Source organism: Chenopodium album, chromosome 19, assembly GCF_948465745.1.
Source record: "Chenopodium album chromosome 19, dcCheAlbu1.1, whole genome shotgun sequence".
Taxonomy (NCBI): domain Eukaryota; kingdom Viridiplantae; phylum Streptophyta; class Magnoliopsida; order Caryophyllales; family Amaranthaceae; genus Chenopodium; species Chenopodium album.
The window spans coordinates 41,534,426-41,551,525 of record NC_137852.1 but is presented as its reverse complement, the minus strand read 5'-3'; the positions used below and the strand labels follow the sequence as shown (position 1 = coordinate 41,551,525).

Sequence of the window (17,100 nt, the reverse complement as noted above, 5' to 3'; positions counted from 1 at the left end):
AAGTTTTTGAATATTTAGTTTTTTTTTATTTTATTTTTTATGAACATGTTGTTTTCCTAATATGAACATTATAAAAGTCTTCAAAATATATGTATATATATACTATCTAATAAATATTTTCTTTTGAAAGAGTTGATTTATAATACTACTTAGGGATCGGAAAAAAAAAAAAAAGTTTACTTCATTCTTATTAAAATCAAACAGAAATCGTATATCACCAAATAATGAAATCTTGGAAATTAAAATATACAGCACAATTCACACATAGTATTATACACAATAAATTTCTCCATCCAAAATTGAAAAATTCAAGCTCGTGTTATTGGTTCATGTTGCGTAAATCCATGCCTTATTGATCTCCTCAATTGTTTTCGCCTTTTTTTCCGTTGCTATTGTGTGGTCTAGCTAACTCACTATATCCACGATTCTTTATTTAATTAATAATAAAAAAAATGAATTATTAGTTAGATTTGAGCAATAATAAGTGTTGAAATGAACCAAGTTTCATATGAATATATGAATAGTATAACAATTAAAATAATCAATATGGAAATGAACATTTATTAGTATATATATAAATGATCATATATTAGTGTGGAAATGGCCATCCATTAATATGGAAATGAACAACTATCAATATATTAATGAACATGTTTTCGTAATTGAATATGGAAATGAACATCTATTAATATAAAAATGAACATGCATTAGTTTAAAAATGTCTATGAAAGATATCAATCAAGAATATGAAATATATACGTGAATCATTCTTAAAGTTATCAATATGTGATTTATCATATATCCATATGAGAGAAGACATACTACTGAGCATAAATATATTGAAACTCAAAATTGAATTGAGCATAAAATATTCAGATGAAAGCAAATATCAATATTTATCAAAATTCTGATAATCGTATATTAATATGTGAAAACCATATAAATTTATGTAATTGAACATCCACCAAAATTAATCTAAACATTCATCAAAATAATTTTCCATTCCAAACTTTGAAAAAGAATGAACATTATTACAATGACTATGTGTAGTAATACACTCCGTATAAATGAACATTTATGGAGTATATATTAATCATCTATTAACATGTGAATGACATTATACTAATATATACTCCATAAATGAACATTTATCAAAATACAAATGAACATTTATATAAAAAAAAAATAATAAAAAAAAGCCCCACTACGACCTATATTAATTAGTTCTTATTTTTCTCCATATTTTTAGATGTTCTTCTCTGAAACTATTTCTTTCGTACTGTTAAAATAATATTATTAATAATCATATAAAAAAATATACTCATACTCAAAAATCAAAATGTACTTGTTTAGATTATTAAGTTTTAAACGAAAATTAGCAAAAATTACTAAAATGCAATAATTCATACTCTGTTTCCTTGTTTCAAGCTTCGATGATGTTGTTGTAACATAATTGCATCAAAAAATTATTTAAGGGTTTATACTCTTTTTTTTGAACGAAATCCGAACAAAATCACTTACTCCTTCAAATTTCGACCTTAATTTGCTTAATTCTGTACTAATTCAACAAATTTTTTTTTTTGATAATTTTTTGTAAATGCGTAGGAATTTTCTGATTTGAAAATGCAAAAATGCTATAGAGAAAGAAAATGTAGAAAATGGGTGAGGAGAGAGAAAGTGAAATGAAAATAGTGGGTTTTTTTTGGTATAAAATACGATTTATATGAGCAGATTTTGGATTCCCTCAAAAAATAAAAATTAAAAAATATATATATATATATATGAGCAGATTATGGAAAAGTGGGTATTTGGGGGAAGAGGTGCTATACCATGCGGTTAGGGAGGGTGTAGGGGGAAATGCCTAGACTAGAGTCTAGGCATAAATAATTAGCTGATAAATTAAAATTTGGACGGATTAGTTTTAGATTAGATCGAGTTGGGTTGGGTTATTTTTGACATCTCTTCTTATACTCTATCCATTTTGTTTAAGTGATCGTATAAAATCCATATTAAATTATGATGTTATAAGAATTAATTGAAAAATATATATTACATTACGAAGTATAGAAGTTTTTACAACTAGTAGTTGATTGAATATTCAAATTTGATTAAATATGGCCCAAAGAAGTTTTTAATTGAAAGTCCACATATATCTACCTAAAAAACAGTCTTAACACAAATTAAGATTATATATCATCATCTTAAATTATTAGTGGAATAGTATATGATCCTAGAATCTTAGTACAACACGAAATAATCGAAAACGCCAATTCACATTAATAATGAGTAAAAAAACAAAAGCTAACAATTCATATATATTTCAATTATCGACAGTTTAAATTCGAAAATTTTCAATAGAAGTATAAAGGAAAATCTGATCCAAACCCTACTCCTTTGATTGAATACCCACTTTTATTTTATTTTTTACGGGTCAAATATGACTTTCCGATGCCCAAAACTTCAATTTCCCTTCTTAAAAAACAAAATATAATATCATTTAGGGCTATAATAACCCGTTTAATTTCTTATATTTTATGAACTGAAATTATTTTTACTGAATTGAAATTATTTTTATTGAATACTATTTTTTAGGTGAAGTGAACAACACCAACTTTAATCTTATTGAGCCCAAAGAATAACATGTATTAAACCACTTCCAACATTTTTTTTGCCAACGACACTACCATTGAAAATTTTCAAAGTGATTTACAAGCGATTTAGAATTTTAGAATATATCGAAGGATGTTTAGGGACTGCCAGTTTTTGAATAAATAGGCTTGATTGAGACATGTCAACGAAAAACAATCCACTATATGAAAATAAGAGAGTACAAGAACCAAAGGGTGAGTAATACAAGAAAACTATCACTACATTATGTATGTATAAGGAATGACTTCTTGTGTATATATTTGTGTGTATATATATGATTATTGAATGAATACTCATTACCTATATTTATAGTTGTAGATGGAGCATGGAAGAAATGGCCAGAAGATTCTATAAATTCTTTCATCATTCTTATATCCATGATGTTCTAGAAAATTCACAAATCATATTCTTAGTTACTTTCATTGTTAAGAATTCTTTAGTAGCTTGCATGATTCAAGCTAGTAGAAAAATTTAGAGAAATGAGAAACACTATTAATCATGCTACATATATCTGGAAGCTTACTTCTAAAACATGAACAAATATTCCATCAAGGGTCTAAAATTTGGACCACCCCCAACACGACAGTTTCATTAAAGCACACAGTCTTAATAGTGGTGTTTTCGTAACATTTTAGTGATTTACTGGATGGAGAAGCATGGAGACAGAAATTTTATAGAAATTGAAAGAGGGAACCGGCATGTAGCCGAGATGCATGCAACTAATAATAGAATTAGACATGCCTAGAGAAGGGTCTGATATGTTATTGGAGTTTTGGTTTGCATAAGTGTTTTGGAGTCGAGGCCAGGTTGTGTTATTGGAGTTCTTGGCGTCATGTCGTATTCAAGCAGTGTTCTATTGCCGTTTGTTTTTCTTGTTTTAGTCACGACTAGAGAAGGGTCTGATATGTTCTTAGAGTATTAGATTGCTTAAGTGTTTTTAGAGGCTTGGTTGAGGTCATGTTCCAAAAGTAGTTTTAGTGTTTTTGTTGCCTTGATATCGTGTTCGAGTTTGCCGTTTTTTTTTTTTTTTTAATTTTTTTTTTACACATGTGTTGGAGAAGAGTCTGAATAGGGAAGGTCTAAATTATGGGTGTCAATTGAGCCTACTTAATTTTATTTTTCTTAAAAAAAATGTTGAAATATTTAAAAGTTTATTTATTTAACATTGAAGTATTCAATATGAAAAAGTTACATAATATAAATTTATTATGAGTAATTTAATATCTACTCCGTATCAATACACATAATTGGTTGGGGTAAGAATTTGTCTTGTATTGATTATACTAGTTGTTTAAGGTAAAAATTACCCCAAGTACGTGGTCCAATCCCATGAAGACACGTGGCCCAATAAACGGCTACACGTGTCACCATAGGAAGATGGCACGTACGATGATCAAGAGAGCACCTGAAATCAAGAATGACATAAAGGCCTCATTACATCAGGAGGCCTAAAATACGAGGAATGCCGCAAAACAGCGCCCCCAAAGGGCACGTGTCCTTCAATGATTCTGTAGCGAATCAATGGCACTAAATTCTAGGTCACTTACCCTAAGGGGCACAAATCCCCACCCCTATAAATACCCCAATCATTGATGATGGGAGGGGTGGATTGTGACATAACATTCAATTGAGCACTAAAAGCTCCAACTTCTCTCTACTTTCTCTCTCTACATTTATTCCGTTTCCGGTCACTAACTTGATCGTCAGAGGCGGATCTCCAATCACCAGAGATTCATGTTTTTACAGGTGTCCGAGTCCCGTTGCCAGTCAGAGCGTGACCAGTATCCTGAGGGATTCCAAAAAAACCTCGAAACATTTGGTGCCGTCTGTGGGGATACTCGTCAGTTATGGCAATGGATGGTCAGACACCATGTGCTGGCCCTCGCCCTGGCGAGGAAGGCCATGTTGAAGATATAGTCACAACAATTCATTCTAGCGACCCTCTGACCGCTTCATTCCATGAGGCAGAGGATCGTCGAGTTACTGCTGGTTCGCTCTTGCTCGCTTTGAACAAGCTCCGAAAGGAGATGGAGGGTAAGAGGCCATCTTCTTCTAGACAACCGCCCAGGAAAGAAGGAGGCCAACAAAAGAAAGCCCAGAGCAAAGCGACCAATGCTGAAGATGTTGGAAATACTCCATACCGCCGGCATGAGCGTACGCCGAGGGTGCCGAGGGCAAATATGACACGGCTCCTTGATGACAAAACGCAGTCAGCTGGGGGGAAGGCCAGACGGCCTCAGAAAGAGAAAGAGATTACTAAGCCGTCTCGGCGTTGGAAGGATGCTCAAGATTACCTTCGGCACAAGCAGCGTGAACGAATAGCTTATTCGGACATGGCCTCTACACCGTCAATGCCGGATGATTTCTTAAACCATACCTCCTTCAAGTATACCAGCACGGCAAGGACCAGCAAGAGTCAAGCTCATTGGACTCAAACTCCAGTTCCAGTTGCTCCAGTGCAACCGTTTAAATATCCAGCTCCCTAGAATTTTAATACTTTTCTGCTGACTAACCTTGCTGTCTTTGGACAGTATGGACAATACGGTTAGCCGTTCGACCAGGCTACTTACCTGGCCAAACCGGTTGCTCAGCTGCAACCCATAGATTGGCGGATGCACATGTTAAACCTTGGAGACAAGCCGCTTCCGTTTTCTCAAAAGATCCTCAGCACTCCTCAGCCTGCGAAGGTGAAAAGTGTACTTGTGGGTGCCTATGACAGTACGGGCAACCCGGAAGAGCACGTCACTTCGTATCGGAATCTTATGTACTTGCAATGTGTGGATGATGCCACTTGGTGTAGGTGCTTCTCGGCCACCCTCAAGGGTGTGGCACAAGACTGGTTTAACAGTCTGCCGGCCGGGTGCATCAACTGTTTCACTACTTTAAGCATGCCATTCGTCGGCAATTTTTCTTACAACATTCCGCCAAGGAAGACTAGCCTTAACTTGGCTACAATTGTTCAGGGCAAGAATGAAGGTTAGCGTTTGTACGTCTAGAGATTTAATCAAGAGAAAGCACAAATTCATAATCTGCCGGATGAAATGGCCTATTCGGAATTTCTCCGGGGATTAAGGCATAATGGTTTCAAATTTGACTTGGTCCGCAAAAAGGTTCGGACATATGCAGGCGTTCTACGGGAAGCCGAAGCCTATATTAAGGCGGCAGACTTCTGTTCACTCACTAAAGCTGAAATACCGGGCAAGGGGGCTGAGAAGAAGCAATCTTCTCAGAAAGACTCTGCCTGGAAAAAGAAAGAAGGAAAGAACAAAAGAAAGGAAGTTTGGGTATTTGATTGCTTAGAAACCAATTAAGTCAAAGAAGCCAAAGACGTACGAACCACAGTATGAGTTCAATAAGGATTGTTATCCGCTAACCCGATCCACCCACTTAAAGTAATTGGACGAAAACCCGAAATAAATGGATGAGAAGCGGGTGACGGGTGGGGTGGATGATGGATTTGATCGGATGTCGATGAAGATTTTTTCATTTGCTAACCATCCACCCACCCATTTAACATATATACAGATTTTAAATCTAAGACTTTTAATTTAAAACATATATATATATACAATAAAAAAATACTTTTTTTTTAAAGATAAAAAAATAAAAAATAAAAAATAAATAAAAAATAAATAAATAATTTATTTTGTTGCAAATTAATTTTTTCAAAGAAATAAATAGTAACCGCTTCCTTTTTATTTGAAAAATAACGAAAAATTCATGGTATAACCATAAACCAAATTTTATGTCAAGTTTGTTTTTTTTTTCCTCATAAAATGCTCATCCATTAGTCACCCGTTTCATCCGCGGATGATAGATGGACGGACATGGATGATGGGTGAAGCGAGTGATGGATAGATGTGGATGAAGCGATTGAAATGATGGATGGATGCGGGTGAAGCTCTACCCGATCCGAATCCGATCCATTGCCATCTCTGGTAGTTTGGGAAGAGAAGACGATGGGATGGTAGGAGCGTAGATTAGTAATTATTATAAGGTTAATTTGGTCTTTTGTGTTTATACATGTCATGTATTTATCTTATATATTGAATATTTTGTATTGCATTTAGTAGTTGTGTTCAATAATGCCTCAAAATTTCCGCACAAAAAAAAAAAAAAAAAAAAAAAAAAAAAAAAAACATCAATATTTCATTTCCCCTCTCAAAAATAACGGTAAATGCGAATCTAACCCCCCAAAATGAGGAGGCTCTTCCATGCCATCACCATTCAATCTCTCTCCTCCATACGCCAACCACCACCACTTCGACCTGCCCAACTCAACTCTCTCTCTCTCCTCCAATCCTGCAATTCTCTCATTCAACTTCTCCAAATTCAAGCTCAAATTCTTAAGCTTGGCCTCCATTGCAACCCTTTAATCCTCACAAAGTTCACCTCTAAATCTTCTGATCTCGACGCCATTCATTACGCTTCTTCCTTTCTTTTCTCCCCTAAAGCTGATACTTGCTGTTACGACACCTTTCTCTATAATACTGTGATCAGGGGTTTTGCAAAAACATCTGATTTGAAGCATTGTGCGCTGAATGTTTACTGTTTTATGGTAAAAAATGGGGTTTTGCCCAATAATTTTACATACCCTTTTGTTCTTAAGGCTTGTGCTGGAGTTGGGGATTTGAAATTGGGGAAACAGGTTCATGGGTCGGTGTTGAAATTAGGGTTTGATGGAGATTTACATGTGGGGAATACGATGGTTCATATGTATGGGTGTTGTGAGGGAGGAATTGAGGGTGCACGGAAGGTGTTTGATGAAATGCCTGAGAGAAATTCTGTGAGTTGGAGTGCTGTGATTGGTGTTTATATGAGGTCCGGGTTGTCGGTTGATGCTGTTGAGTTGTTTAGACAAATGCAGGTTGCTCAGGTTTGCCCCAATGAGTTTACAATGGTAAATGTTGTATCGGCTTGTGGTGATTTGAGTGATCTTGAGCTTGGGAATTGGGCTGCGTCTATTATAGAGAGCAAACAAATTCGTAAAAGTGTCGAGCTTTGTAATTCGTTGATCAATATGTTTATGAAGTGTGGTGATGTTGAGAAGGCGATGAGTATTTTTAGAGACATGAAGGAAAAGGACATTGTATCTTGGACTTCTGTGCTTTCGGGGTTGGGAATGCATGGACATGGAATGGAAGCTGTTTCCTTTTTTGAGGAAATGATAAAAGATGGAGTCAATCCTGATGATACAGCATTTGTCAGCGTGTTGAATGCTTGTAGTCATTCGGGTTTAGTTGATCAAGGTCGATATTATTTTAAGTCAATGACGAACTATGGTCTAACACCTAAAATGAAACATTATGGATGTATAGTGGACTTGTTGTGTAGGGCTGGTCTTGTTAAAGAGGCACTGAAGTTTGTTGAAAGTATGCCCATTGAACCTAACTCAATAATATTGCGAACCTTGATCAACTCTTATAATGGTCAAGGTGAGGTAAAGCTTAATGAAATTCTCACAGAGAGGTTGATTGGGAATGATCTGATGCATGAGGCAGATTACGTTATTCTTTCCAATATCTATGCAAAACTGTCTATTTGGGAGAACAAATACACCATCAGAGAATTGATGGACCGGAAGGGGATAAATAAGACTCCTGGATGCACAATGGTTTAACTAGATATCTATAAATTGCGCAATGAATGAATGTGGATATGCATAAGATGTAAGAAAAACGTAGAGAATGATGAAAAGCTGTATGCAGTTTGAACTTGTTGCAAAGCTTTCATGTGATATGGCGAGGATCGCAGTTTGGGACATGCCTGGTTTAGTGAAAAGCTGGTTAATAATGCTTTTACTCCGATTATTTGTAAACAGGGGCTTCTTTCATCATTCCAAAAAGCAGAATCTTCTGATGACAAGTTATGTATAAGAGCTACTTCACATCATACAGGCATGATGATTTTATTGGGATTCGGTCTGTAAAGTAGCTTGTGAATTAACAGGATTTGTGTCTATTGAATGTTAGATTATGTAGACATTCCTGGCACACCATTGCAATCTAAATTCCTTTTCAGAAGCCAAAATGAAGGTCAGATTTCAATGATATAAACTCTACTTCAACAAGTGGAAATTTTTATGCCCATTTTGCAAATTGCAATTATACTGTTCATAAATTGTAGGAGCTCTGCTCCTTGAACTCGGTGTCAAACATCATGATTGATGGGTCAAGAAATTTTTTTTTTTTTTTATAATACATACATACATATATATATATATATATATATATTTTTTTTTTTTTTAAATTTTGCGCTTATGATCAAAGTCTCCAATTGTCAAGTATGTGGTGTAAGTGTGCAAGTGTAAGAGTTTTACAATGTAGCAAGGGAGACGAGATGGAAAAGTTTGCATACTGCTTTAGTGTAAAATAATCTTCTATAAGTGTATGCATATCAGAAGCTTATGTCAATGAAATCTTATGAAAAATGTAAGAATAAACTTACCTGAGTGCATTTGGTTTAAGTATGGATCCGAAGTCAAGGAATTATAATGGACCTTCTTTTTTCAATTTGTCTTCTGAGCTATTATTTCTCATCTTCTTGATTAGCCTAACTTGAATTTTCAATTATTTGACAAAACACCTATGTATACATAACCTTTGTGTGCATAAGCTATCAATAGCCAAGATTATTATGCCAAACAGTGATAGAAACTATCCTTAGATAGTTAGATGGGAAGAGTTTCAGGGAATTTGCAAGCAGGATATCCTTAGTTATTCTATTCTTTTAATTGTTCAGGGTCATACCATTATGGAAATCGAAACAACTCAGCAAAATATCCTGGAAGATATGACGATTACTATCTTGTTACAGCTTACTGATGATGGAACACTTGCAAAGCTGCAAGTGTCACACTTTGTGTAAGTTTCTACAGTAGGATTATTTGCTCCTAAATTCATCTTATATTTTTAGTAAGTGCTCTATTTGTGTTCTGTTTGTTGGTAAGAATGGTAACTCTGCCGAAACCAGAGCCCTTTAGCCAGACTAGAGTTGGATCTCTATACTATTCAGCGGCACAAAGAATAAGTACTGGTTTGCCTGTGGAAAGTTTGCAAGCATAGTGTTCACTTTTCTCCATGTCATAAAGAATGCTGTTAATCTTTTTTAAGTTCATCAATCATATGGATTAGAGCAAATACTGTGAAGGTAGCTTTTCATAATTCTATATGAATGACTTGAACTCTTAAATCCCGTTTGGCAAGTGATTATTACTTATGGAATTGACAATGAATTTGTGTGTAAATTTGTAAGGAAAGCCCATGCTCATTACCATGGCAATGGAACTACATCTCTAAACATGTACTTCGTATTTTTCTTCATAAAACCTTGTTACTCTTGACTATCACTATTTAACAGTTATATCTTCAGATAAATCAAGTTATATTTATGTAACATGATACCCTTATCAATGTGACATTAATAAATTGGGATAAAGAAAGTAAGTACGGAGTACTATAGTATTTTATTTTGTGGTGTGGGGAAGGAAGGTGGAACACAAGAAACAAAGCTCTGGATATAGAATATCTTAATATTCATCTTTCTATATTAGTTTGCTCCCCAAACTAGGTGCTTTTTGGTAGATATTTGTTCCAAAGAATCCTACTAAAAGCAGCATATCTGAGTACATGAGATTTGTTAAATACTATGATATGGTAAGGTGCTAAACATAGTTGGCAGTACTTGGCAGCGACATAACTAGGATTAAACTAAGGATAGAAGCTTAGCACTACTTGGCTGTCGAAGCCAGAAAGGAAGCCTTGCACTCCTTTCGTCTTTGTTTAGTCCTCGCCAAAAAAAAACTAGCATTAAACTAAGGAACTATTTAACCTTCTTGTGCTATTTCCTGCTGTCCACTAAAAATTGCACTTAAAGATAGGTTATCTAACATAGTAGCAAACTGAGGATACCGATATTTTCACTGCTGCTGCACAATCAAACTGATACTGATATTTACTTAACTAATAGTGCTACAAGATATTTACATGTTCTTTGCAGAAGAGTAGGCATCTGATGTAGTAGTACAAAATCTTCATAGTTAGGTTTACATTCTGTGCAGATTATGCCTAGTAATCAAGAAACATAAAAGATTATGTATGTTGATTGTTCACTGTTCAAAACTCTTTGTTTAAGTGCACTTTTTGTGCTTTTAACATCATGCACACGATGTAGCTTTTGAGTTGCTTCGATGTTACTGGTGATCTCAAGTTATTTTAATCTACCTTTTCTCCAATTGATTGGTTTATGTTATATGCTGAATTTTTCTATTTTGGAGCAGAAGATTTGCATGATTGAAAGCTTTAGTGTTTTTTCTGTATCAGTTTAATCAGTATCTTTAATTAACCGATTAATTTATGAGTACAATCATTAAGGTGCTACAGCCTATAGGCTGATTTATTTTAGCCACATACAAACCACTTGCATGTACTGATTTGGCTGAAGCCTTCCATGAAAAATTACTCCACTGAGCTGATGGAAATTATAATCAAGTCACACACTGTACTGATTGGCTAAATGCCTCCTCCATGTTTACAAAAAGTGCAGTGTAGATTAAATAAATAATTGCCACTTGTCCATTTGCATTGCCTAAATTTTTTATGCATACTTTAGTACTTTACCTACCTATTGATTCTAACATCTATGAAGTGTGCCTATGTGTGATCTTTTTGAACAATAATATCTTTTGCGTTACATATCTGTATAGATAAACATACTGATAAAGTTTGAATTTTTAACCCGAGAATACCAATTGGAATTTATTTTTTTTGTTTTTGGGCGTGTATAGCCAATTGGATTGAAGGTATATAAGAATGTAAAGATTAATCTTTCTTTGGATTGGCGTAGGCTTGACTGCTTGACAGTACAGGTCTGCATTATCAGATCATAGAATCGGATTAAGATTCTTGACACAGACAATTCAATTATGATATTTAGCATTCATGCTATGCTCCTCGAAGATTCTGAATTTACTCTGACATGACCCTGCAACCCTATTCATTTTCTACTATGGTGCTCCTGGATACGCCTTTCTTGTCTCCATCACTCAAGGTTTGCACCATGAAGTGCTGTATGTTTGGAACTATCTTGTGGCTACATGCTTGTGACATTGTGAGCTATCCATCTATAGCTTGTGCCTGAAGGTAGACCACTCACCGGACAGACTGACAGACAATCACATTCTTTTTGTCTACTGTATTTTTTGCAATCTAGTCCTTTACACGCCTCAAGCTAATCAGTAATCATGATGAAGAAACATATTCTTACAGTGATGGCTTTGTTGACAATGAACCGTGATGCTTAGTATGATATTACCTGTTTGGGCATTGTCTCAGAAATTTTAGTCTTTCATGCAGAGTACTACTCTGATTTGTCTTAGTTTCCATAGCATTTCCTTAAGCAGCTAAAGGCTCTGGAGTTATATTGACCATAGGTCCAAATTTTTCACAAAATAAATTCACATTTTCTTTTGATAATTTCATATAAAGAGGGTATGTTATTTGGTTTTAAGGCTTTTAACATAAATAATTGTAATGTTGCAGTCAATTTTCATGGACAACAGTTCCTCCTCAGACATGATTCACTATTTCAGTGGATAACACTCAGCTTCATAGCTGCAAAAATTTGTTCAATTTCTTAATGCAGCAATAATCTCATTACTTGTTAAGATATCTTTTTGTTGGAGGGAAGATATCTTAATGCTTGAGCTAAGAGCCATATACCAGTGGGGTAGCAACAGCATTGATCACTGAGTGTTAATGTTAATGTTAAATTGTTAATCTATAATACAACTTTTAATATGCACTACTTAAAGATTGCAACTTTGTCGTATCTTTGATCCAATAGTTTCGGTCTAATTCTAATTTTAGCTGAAGCACTGGTCAGGAATAGCAATCTACTTAATATCTTCAGTTTCATGATGCAAGCACTTTTTGCTGAAACAGCTGTTTTCAGCACAAAATGTAGTCATTGTCGCTACTAGTATCCTCGCTTATAAAAGGAGACACCCTATCCTTTGATTGTATAATTCTAAGTAAAGTTGAGCTAGAAGAAGGTAATAACCAAAATTCTCTTGCTCAAATATCTAACTTATTCTCTTATCATATTCTACTAAATTTACTAACATTGGTACTCATGGTCGATACTTTTATATCTCCTTCATTTTCCTGGTTGTTCACATAATTGAATTGTTTTTGTGTTAGGCTTTGATCATCAAATTATTTTAAACATTGCAAGCAGGGAAAGAAGATGAGTTCCGTCCATGCACAAGCTTTTGACTATAACGGATTGCCTGCTGACAAGTCTAAAACTGGTGGTTGGATACCTGCCGGATTTATTTTAGGTAAGTGATGCCTTGGAACTTATGCTTGTTTCTGAACTCTGCTCTATATCGTCCTTGTAATAGTTCAGATAAATGGAGCCTAGAGATACCCGTGTTTTTGTCATATATCTATAAGATGAGGTTTGGATTCAAGTTTTAACTCTTAAATGTCCAAGTCTCAAGTGAAAATACGCGAGTTACTAACTAACCTTGTAGAGAATGAAAGGGGTGCACTTGCAACACCCTAAGTCCCTCATTTATCTAGCATCCACATTTGTCTCACCTTACATAGTTACATATCGGTCTTCTTTTCTCTGTCTGCAGGAATTGAATTATGTGAGAGGCTTTCGACGATGGGTATAGCAGTGAACCTTGTCACTTACTTGGCTGGAACCATGCACATGACTACTTCAGCTTCAGCCAATATTGTCACCGATTTTATGGGAACGTCATTCCTCTTGTGTTTTCTGGGAGGATTTCTTGCAGATTCCTTCCTTGGCAGATTCAGAACCGTTGCTATCTCTGCTGTTATTCAGACCATTGTAAGCTGTTTGATTTGCTTCTTGTTACAAATTTGTCTGTTTTGTTTATTCTTCCCTTTGTAGTTGCATGACATAATACTAATTAACACTGATTGACCAGGGAACTGGCCTGTTAGCTCTGTCAACTAGACTGCCAAACTTGCATCCACCACCTTGTGACACCGCCAATTCAGACAAGTGCGAGCCTGCTAGTAACTTCCAAATGGGAGTTCTGTATCTCTCGCTTTACCTCATTGCACTCGGGACAGGTGGCTTGAAGTCAAGTGCTTCAGGTTTTGGAGCTGACCAGTTTGATGAGAGTGATGAGAAGGAAAAGGCTAACTTGGCCTATTTCTTCAACAGATTCTTCTTCTTTATTAGCACAGGAACTTTAGTGGCGGTTACAGTGCTTGTCTATGTTCAAGAGGAAGTTAGTCGAGCCTTGGCCTACGGAATTTGCTCAGCATCAATGTTTATTGCCATCGTTGCATTATTCATGGGAACCAAAAGATACAGATACCAAAAAAGTCATGGAAGCCCCATTTCTCATATTCTGCAAGTAATTGTAGCTGCCACCTCGAAAAGGAGAATGAAACTTCCTTATAATACAGACATGCTATTTGAAAATTTTCCTGATGCATCAAGAATTCATCACACCACTCAATTCAGGTTAGGAGCTTTGCATTACCCAACTCATTTCAGTAAAGTGTCTCTGATCCTTTTTTTTTTTTTTTTTCTCGAAAAGGAAAAACAACTTTACTTTTCATGTATTGTTTATATATCACATTTCAATTCCATGTTTGTGAAGGACAATCATAATATATTAGCTTAAAAGAATGAATTATTGAAAGTTGATGCTTTGTTGTAAGGTACAATGGTCTTAATATGCCAATTTAATCATGGTCCCACTGTTTAATTTATTTGCATTTTTCCGTAGTTTCTTGGATAAAGCTGCAGTCATCTCTGAAGGAGATCATGTGAAAAATGGTGTCTTGGACTGCAATCCCTGGAAACTATGTTCGGTTACAAGAGTGGAGGAGGTGAAGGCAGTGATCCGACTACTGCCTATTTGGGCAACAACAATCTTATTTTGGACTACATATGCACAGATACTCACCTTCTCAGTCGAACAAGCATCCACTATGGAGAGATCCATTGGCGGGTTTCAAATACCTGCTGCCTCGCTGACTGTATTCTTTGTTTTAGCTGTGTTAATCACTCTGGGAGTTTATGATCGCTTAGTCATACCTCTGTGGAAGAAATGGAAAGGAAAAGCTGGTAAGCAATCTCTTTAGAACCTCTAACTCGATTGATTTATTTGTGTATCAGACTATTGCTCAAACTAACTTGAACATTGGGTAATGAGTTACTAGTAGCATGACATGGACTCATTTGTACTTATGTTCCGACACAATTCAAACCTATAAAAGATAAGATGTTAATCTTAGGACATCCGAAATTAAAACATGTCCAAGTTGATTGTTACTTGACCTTTTATACATTTCTACTTCTGAACAGGTCTCACCAACCTGCAAAGAATATCTCTGGGTCTACTCCTTTCTGCTGTAGGAATGGCTGTTGCAGCAATATCTGAAATGAAGCGACGATCAGTGGCCAAATCTACCTCTGAAACATCAGTTCTTCCAGTCAGTGTTTTCCTTCTGATCCCACAGTTCTTGTTAATGGGTGCTGGAGAAGCTTTCACATACACTGGCCAGTTGGATTTTTTCATAACCGAGTCCCCAAAAGGGATGAAAGGACTGAGCACGGGCCTTTTCTTTGTTACAATCTCACTAGGTTTCTTCGTAAGCAGCTTTTTGGTTATTGTCGTGCAGAAGGTTACCTCAAGCTTTGGTTCAGGTGAAGGATGGATAGGAGATAACATTAATAAGGGAAGACTTGACTGCTTTTACGGGCTCCTGTCATTTTTAAGCTTGATAAATTTCGGATTGTACCTGCTTTCGGCTAAGTGGTATAAGGCTCAGCTGCCTAAGCCAATTCTGCAGTTAACTTCAGGGAAAAGTTCACCAGAAGAAGAGTGCTAAAGACTACAACATGAGAAAATCTATGTTGTTTTTTGTCCTTGTAAATGTACATAGCTTTTTTGGAGTGAGATTGACTGTTCTTTCATTTCTCTCCCTTCTTCCCTTTTGTACTAGAGTTAATAAAGTAAGTTTTTGTATGAAATGTACTTATAAAAAGAATGTGTACTAAGATTAAGCTTTAGTTTCCATGGAACCAATTAAGTAAAATATGAACTCTCTCACCTGTAAATATAACAAGTTTAGTCGCTTCATTAACTTTGCAAAAGTGCTACCTCCTAACTTATACTTCAAATCACATACAAATTTGGAGTGATAACATGTACGACATATATACTATAAACTAGACAAGTATACTCCCTAAATTTCAGGAATAAGTTAAACATTTGTTAATTAGACAACTATAATCATGCGGAGTAAAACTTTCCCAAAACATAATATCTATCTATACCTATATACTAAAGTAATCCCCGTAGTTATCCCCTAAGTACACGTGTCATCACCCTATAAAAAATTTTCCCGCCAAAATATTTTGTTACTTTTTTTTTTTTTTGGTTATTGATATAATTAAGTTTGTTACTATAATTAAGGTTTTGCCTTATATTTAGGGAGTGATATACAATAATAATTTTAATAAAATTAAAAAAAAAAATAGTGGTATGCTTTCAAACAAAAAAAAAAAAAAAAGTATAGTGGTATTGAATAAAATGTTAGATAAAATTATAAACACGAGAACTATTAGGATATCATCAAAAAAGTATTTTTTTTTAATTTTTTTAATTTTTATTTTTTTTATCAACCAGAATAACATGAATAGTTAATACTTTTTTTTATTAAGAAAAGAGTATACTAAAATCTAAATAATTCTTCCATCTCACATTAATTGTAATGTAAGTTAGACATTGAGATTAATCTTATGGTATATGTATATCATCAGGTTTATTGTACACTTTTTTTTTTTTGGTACTTCTAATGATTCGTTTTGTACATTTTCTAATAAACATATAGTAAACTATTATTGTAAAACCGTGCATAGCACGGGGTTTGAACTAGTGATTTTCCTAAAGTTATGTGTTATGTCATGTGCAACGCCTAGTGTTGTGACTATAATGAAACAGAGGGAGTAAAAATAACACTAATGCTAAAAATAGTATCAAGTAGTTATTTAGGCCCTGTTAACTTCACCTTAAAAAAAATAATTAATATTTAGTATAAATAATTCAGCAAAAATAATTTCAATTCATTAAAAATTAGTAAACTTAAAGAAGATATATAATAGAAAATCAGTAAAAATAATTTCAGTTTAGTAAAATTAATTTCAGTTTAATAAAAATAATTTAAGTTCAGAAAAAATAATTTCAGTTCAGCAAAAATAAGATGAAGTGAACGGGGCCTTAGAATCATAATCAATTAGTCATCAATTAGTATTTGGTGTAGTCAGTGTAGCCAGTAGGAACTAACTGATCTTGGGAGTTGGGGATTTCTTTATCCTTGTTTCTGATGATGCAAGCAATGAATAGATTTTTTTAATTTTTTTAATTTTTTATTTATTTATTTAATTTTTTTTACG

The 17,100-nt window shown here is 34.6% G+C and overlaps 2 protein-coding genes across 2 annotated transcripts; both read left to right on the top strand.

Moving 5' to 3' along the window:
• The first annotated feature begins 6,786 nt into the window (after positions 1-6,786).
• On the top strand, positions 6,787-8,732 carry LOC145595670 (putative pentatricopeptide repeat-containing protein At5g59200, chloroplastic). The gene has a single exon (XM_081652090.1). The coding sequence runs from the start codon at positions 6,848-6,850 to the stop codon at positions 8,267-8,269; it is 1,422 nt and encodes a 473-aa protein (XP_081508216.1). The 5' UTR covers positions 6,787-6,847; the 3' UTR covers positions 8,270-8,732.
• Positions 8,733-9,388: 656 nt separating this feature from the next.
• LOC145595669 (protein NRT1/ PTR FAMILY 6.2-like) lies at positions 9,389-15,741 on the top strand. The gene is made up of 6 exons (XM_081652089.1): positions 9,389-9,512; positions 12,849-12,988; positions 13,292-13,509; positions 13,610-14,157; positions 14,426-14,766; positions 15,007-15,741. Exons 2-6 carry the CDS (start codon positions 12,895-12,897, stop codon positions 15,531-15,533), a joined length of 1,728 nt encoding a protein of 575 aa, XP_081508215.1. The 5' UTR covers positions 9,389-9,512; positions 12,849-12,894; the 3' UTR covers positions 15,534-15,741.
• The last annotated feature ends 1,359 nt before the right edge of the window (positions 15,742-17,100 follow it).

Excerpts from the sequence above, each read along its gene's own strand:
- LOC145595670 (XM_081652090.1), top strand. The coding sequence starts at position 6,848 with ATGAGGAGGCTCTTCCATGCCATCACCATTCAATCTCTCTCCTCCATA.
- LOC145595669 (XM_081652089.1), top strand. The coding sequence starts at position 12,895 with ATGAGTTCCGTCCATGCACAAGCTTTTGACTATAACGGATTGCCTGCT. Across the intron at positions 14,158-14,425 it reads CATCACACCACTCAATTCAG|TTTCTTGGATAAAGCTGCAG; the intron begins GTTAGGAGCTTT and ends ATTTTTCCGTAG. Across the intron at positions 14,767-15,006 it reads GAAATGGAAAGGAAAAGCTG|GTCTCACCAACCTGCAAAGA; the intron begins GTAAGCAATCTC and ends ACTTCTGAACAG.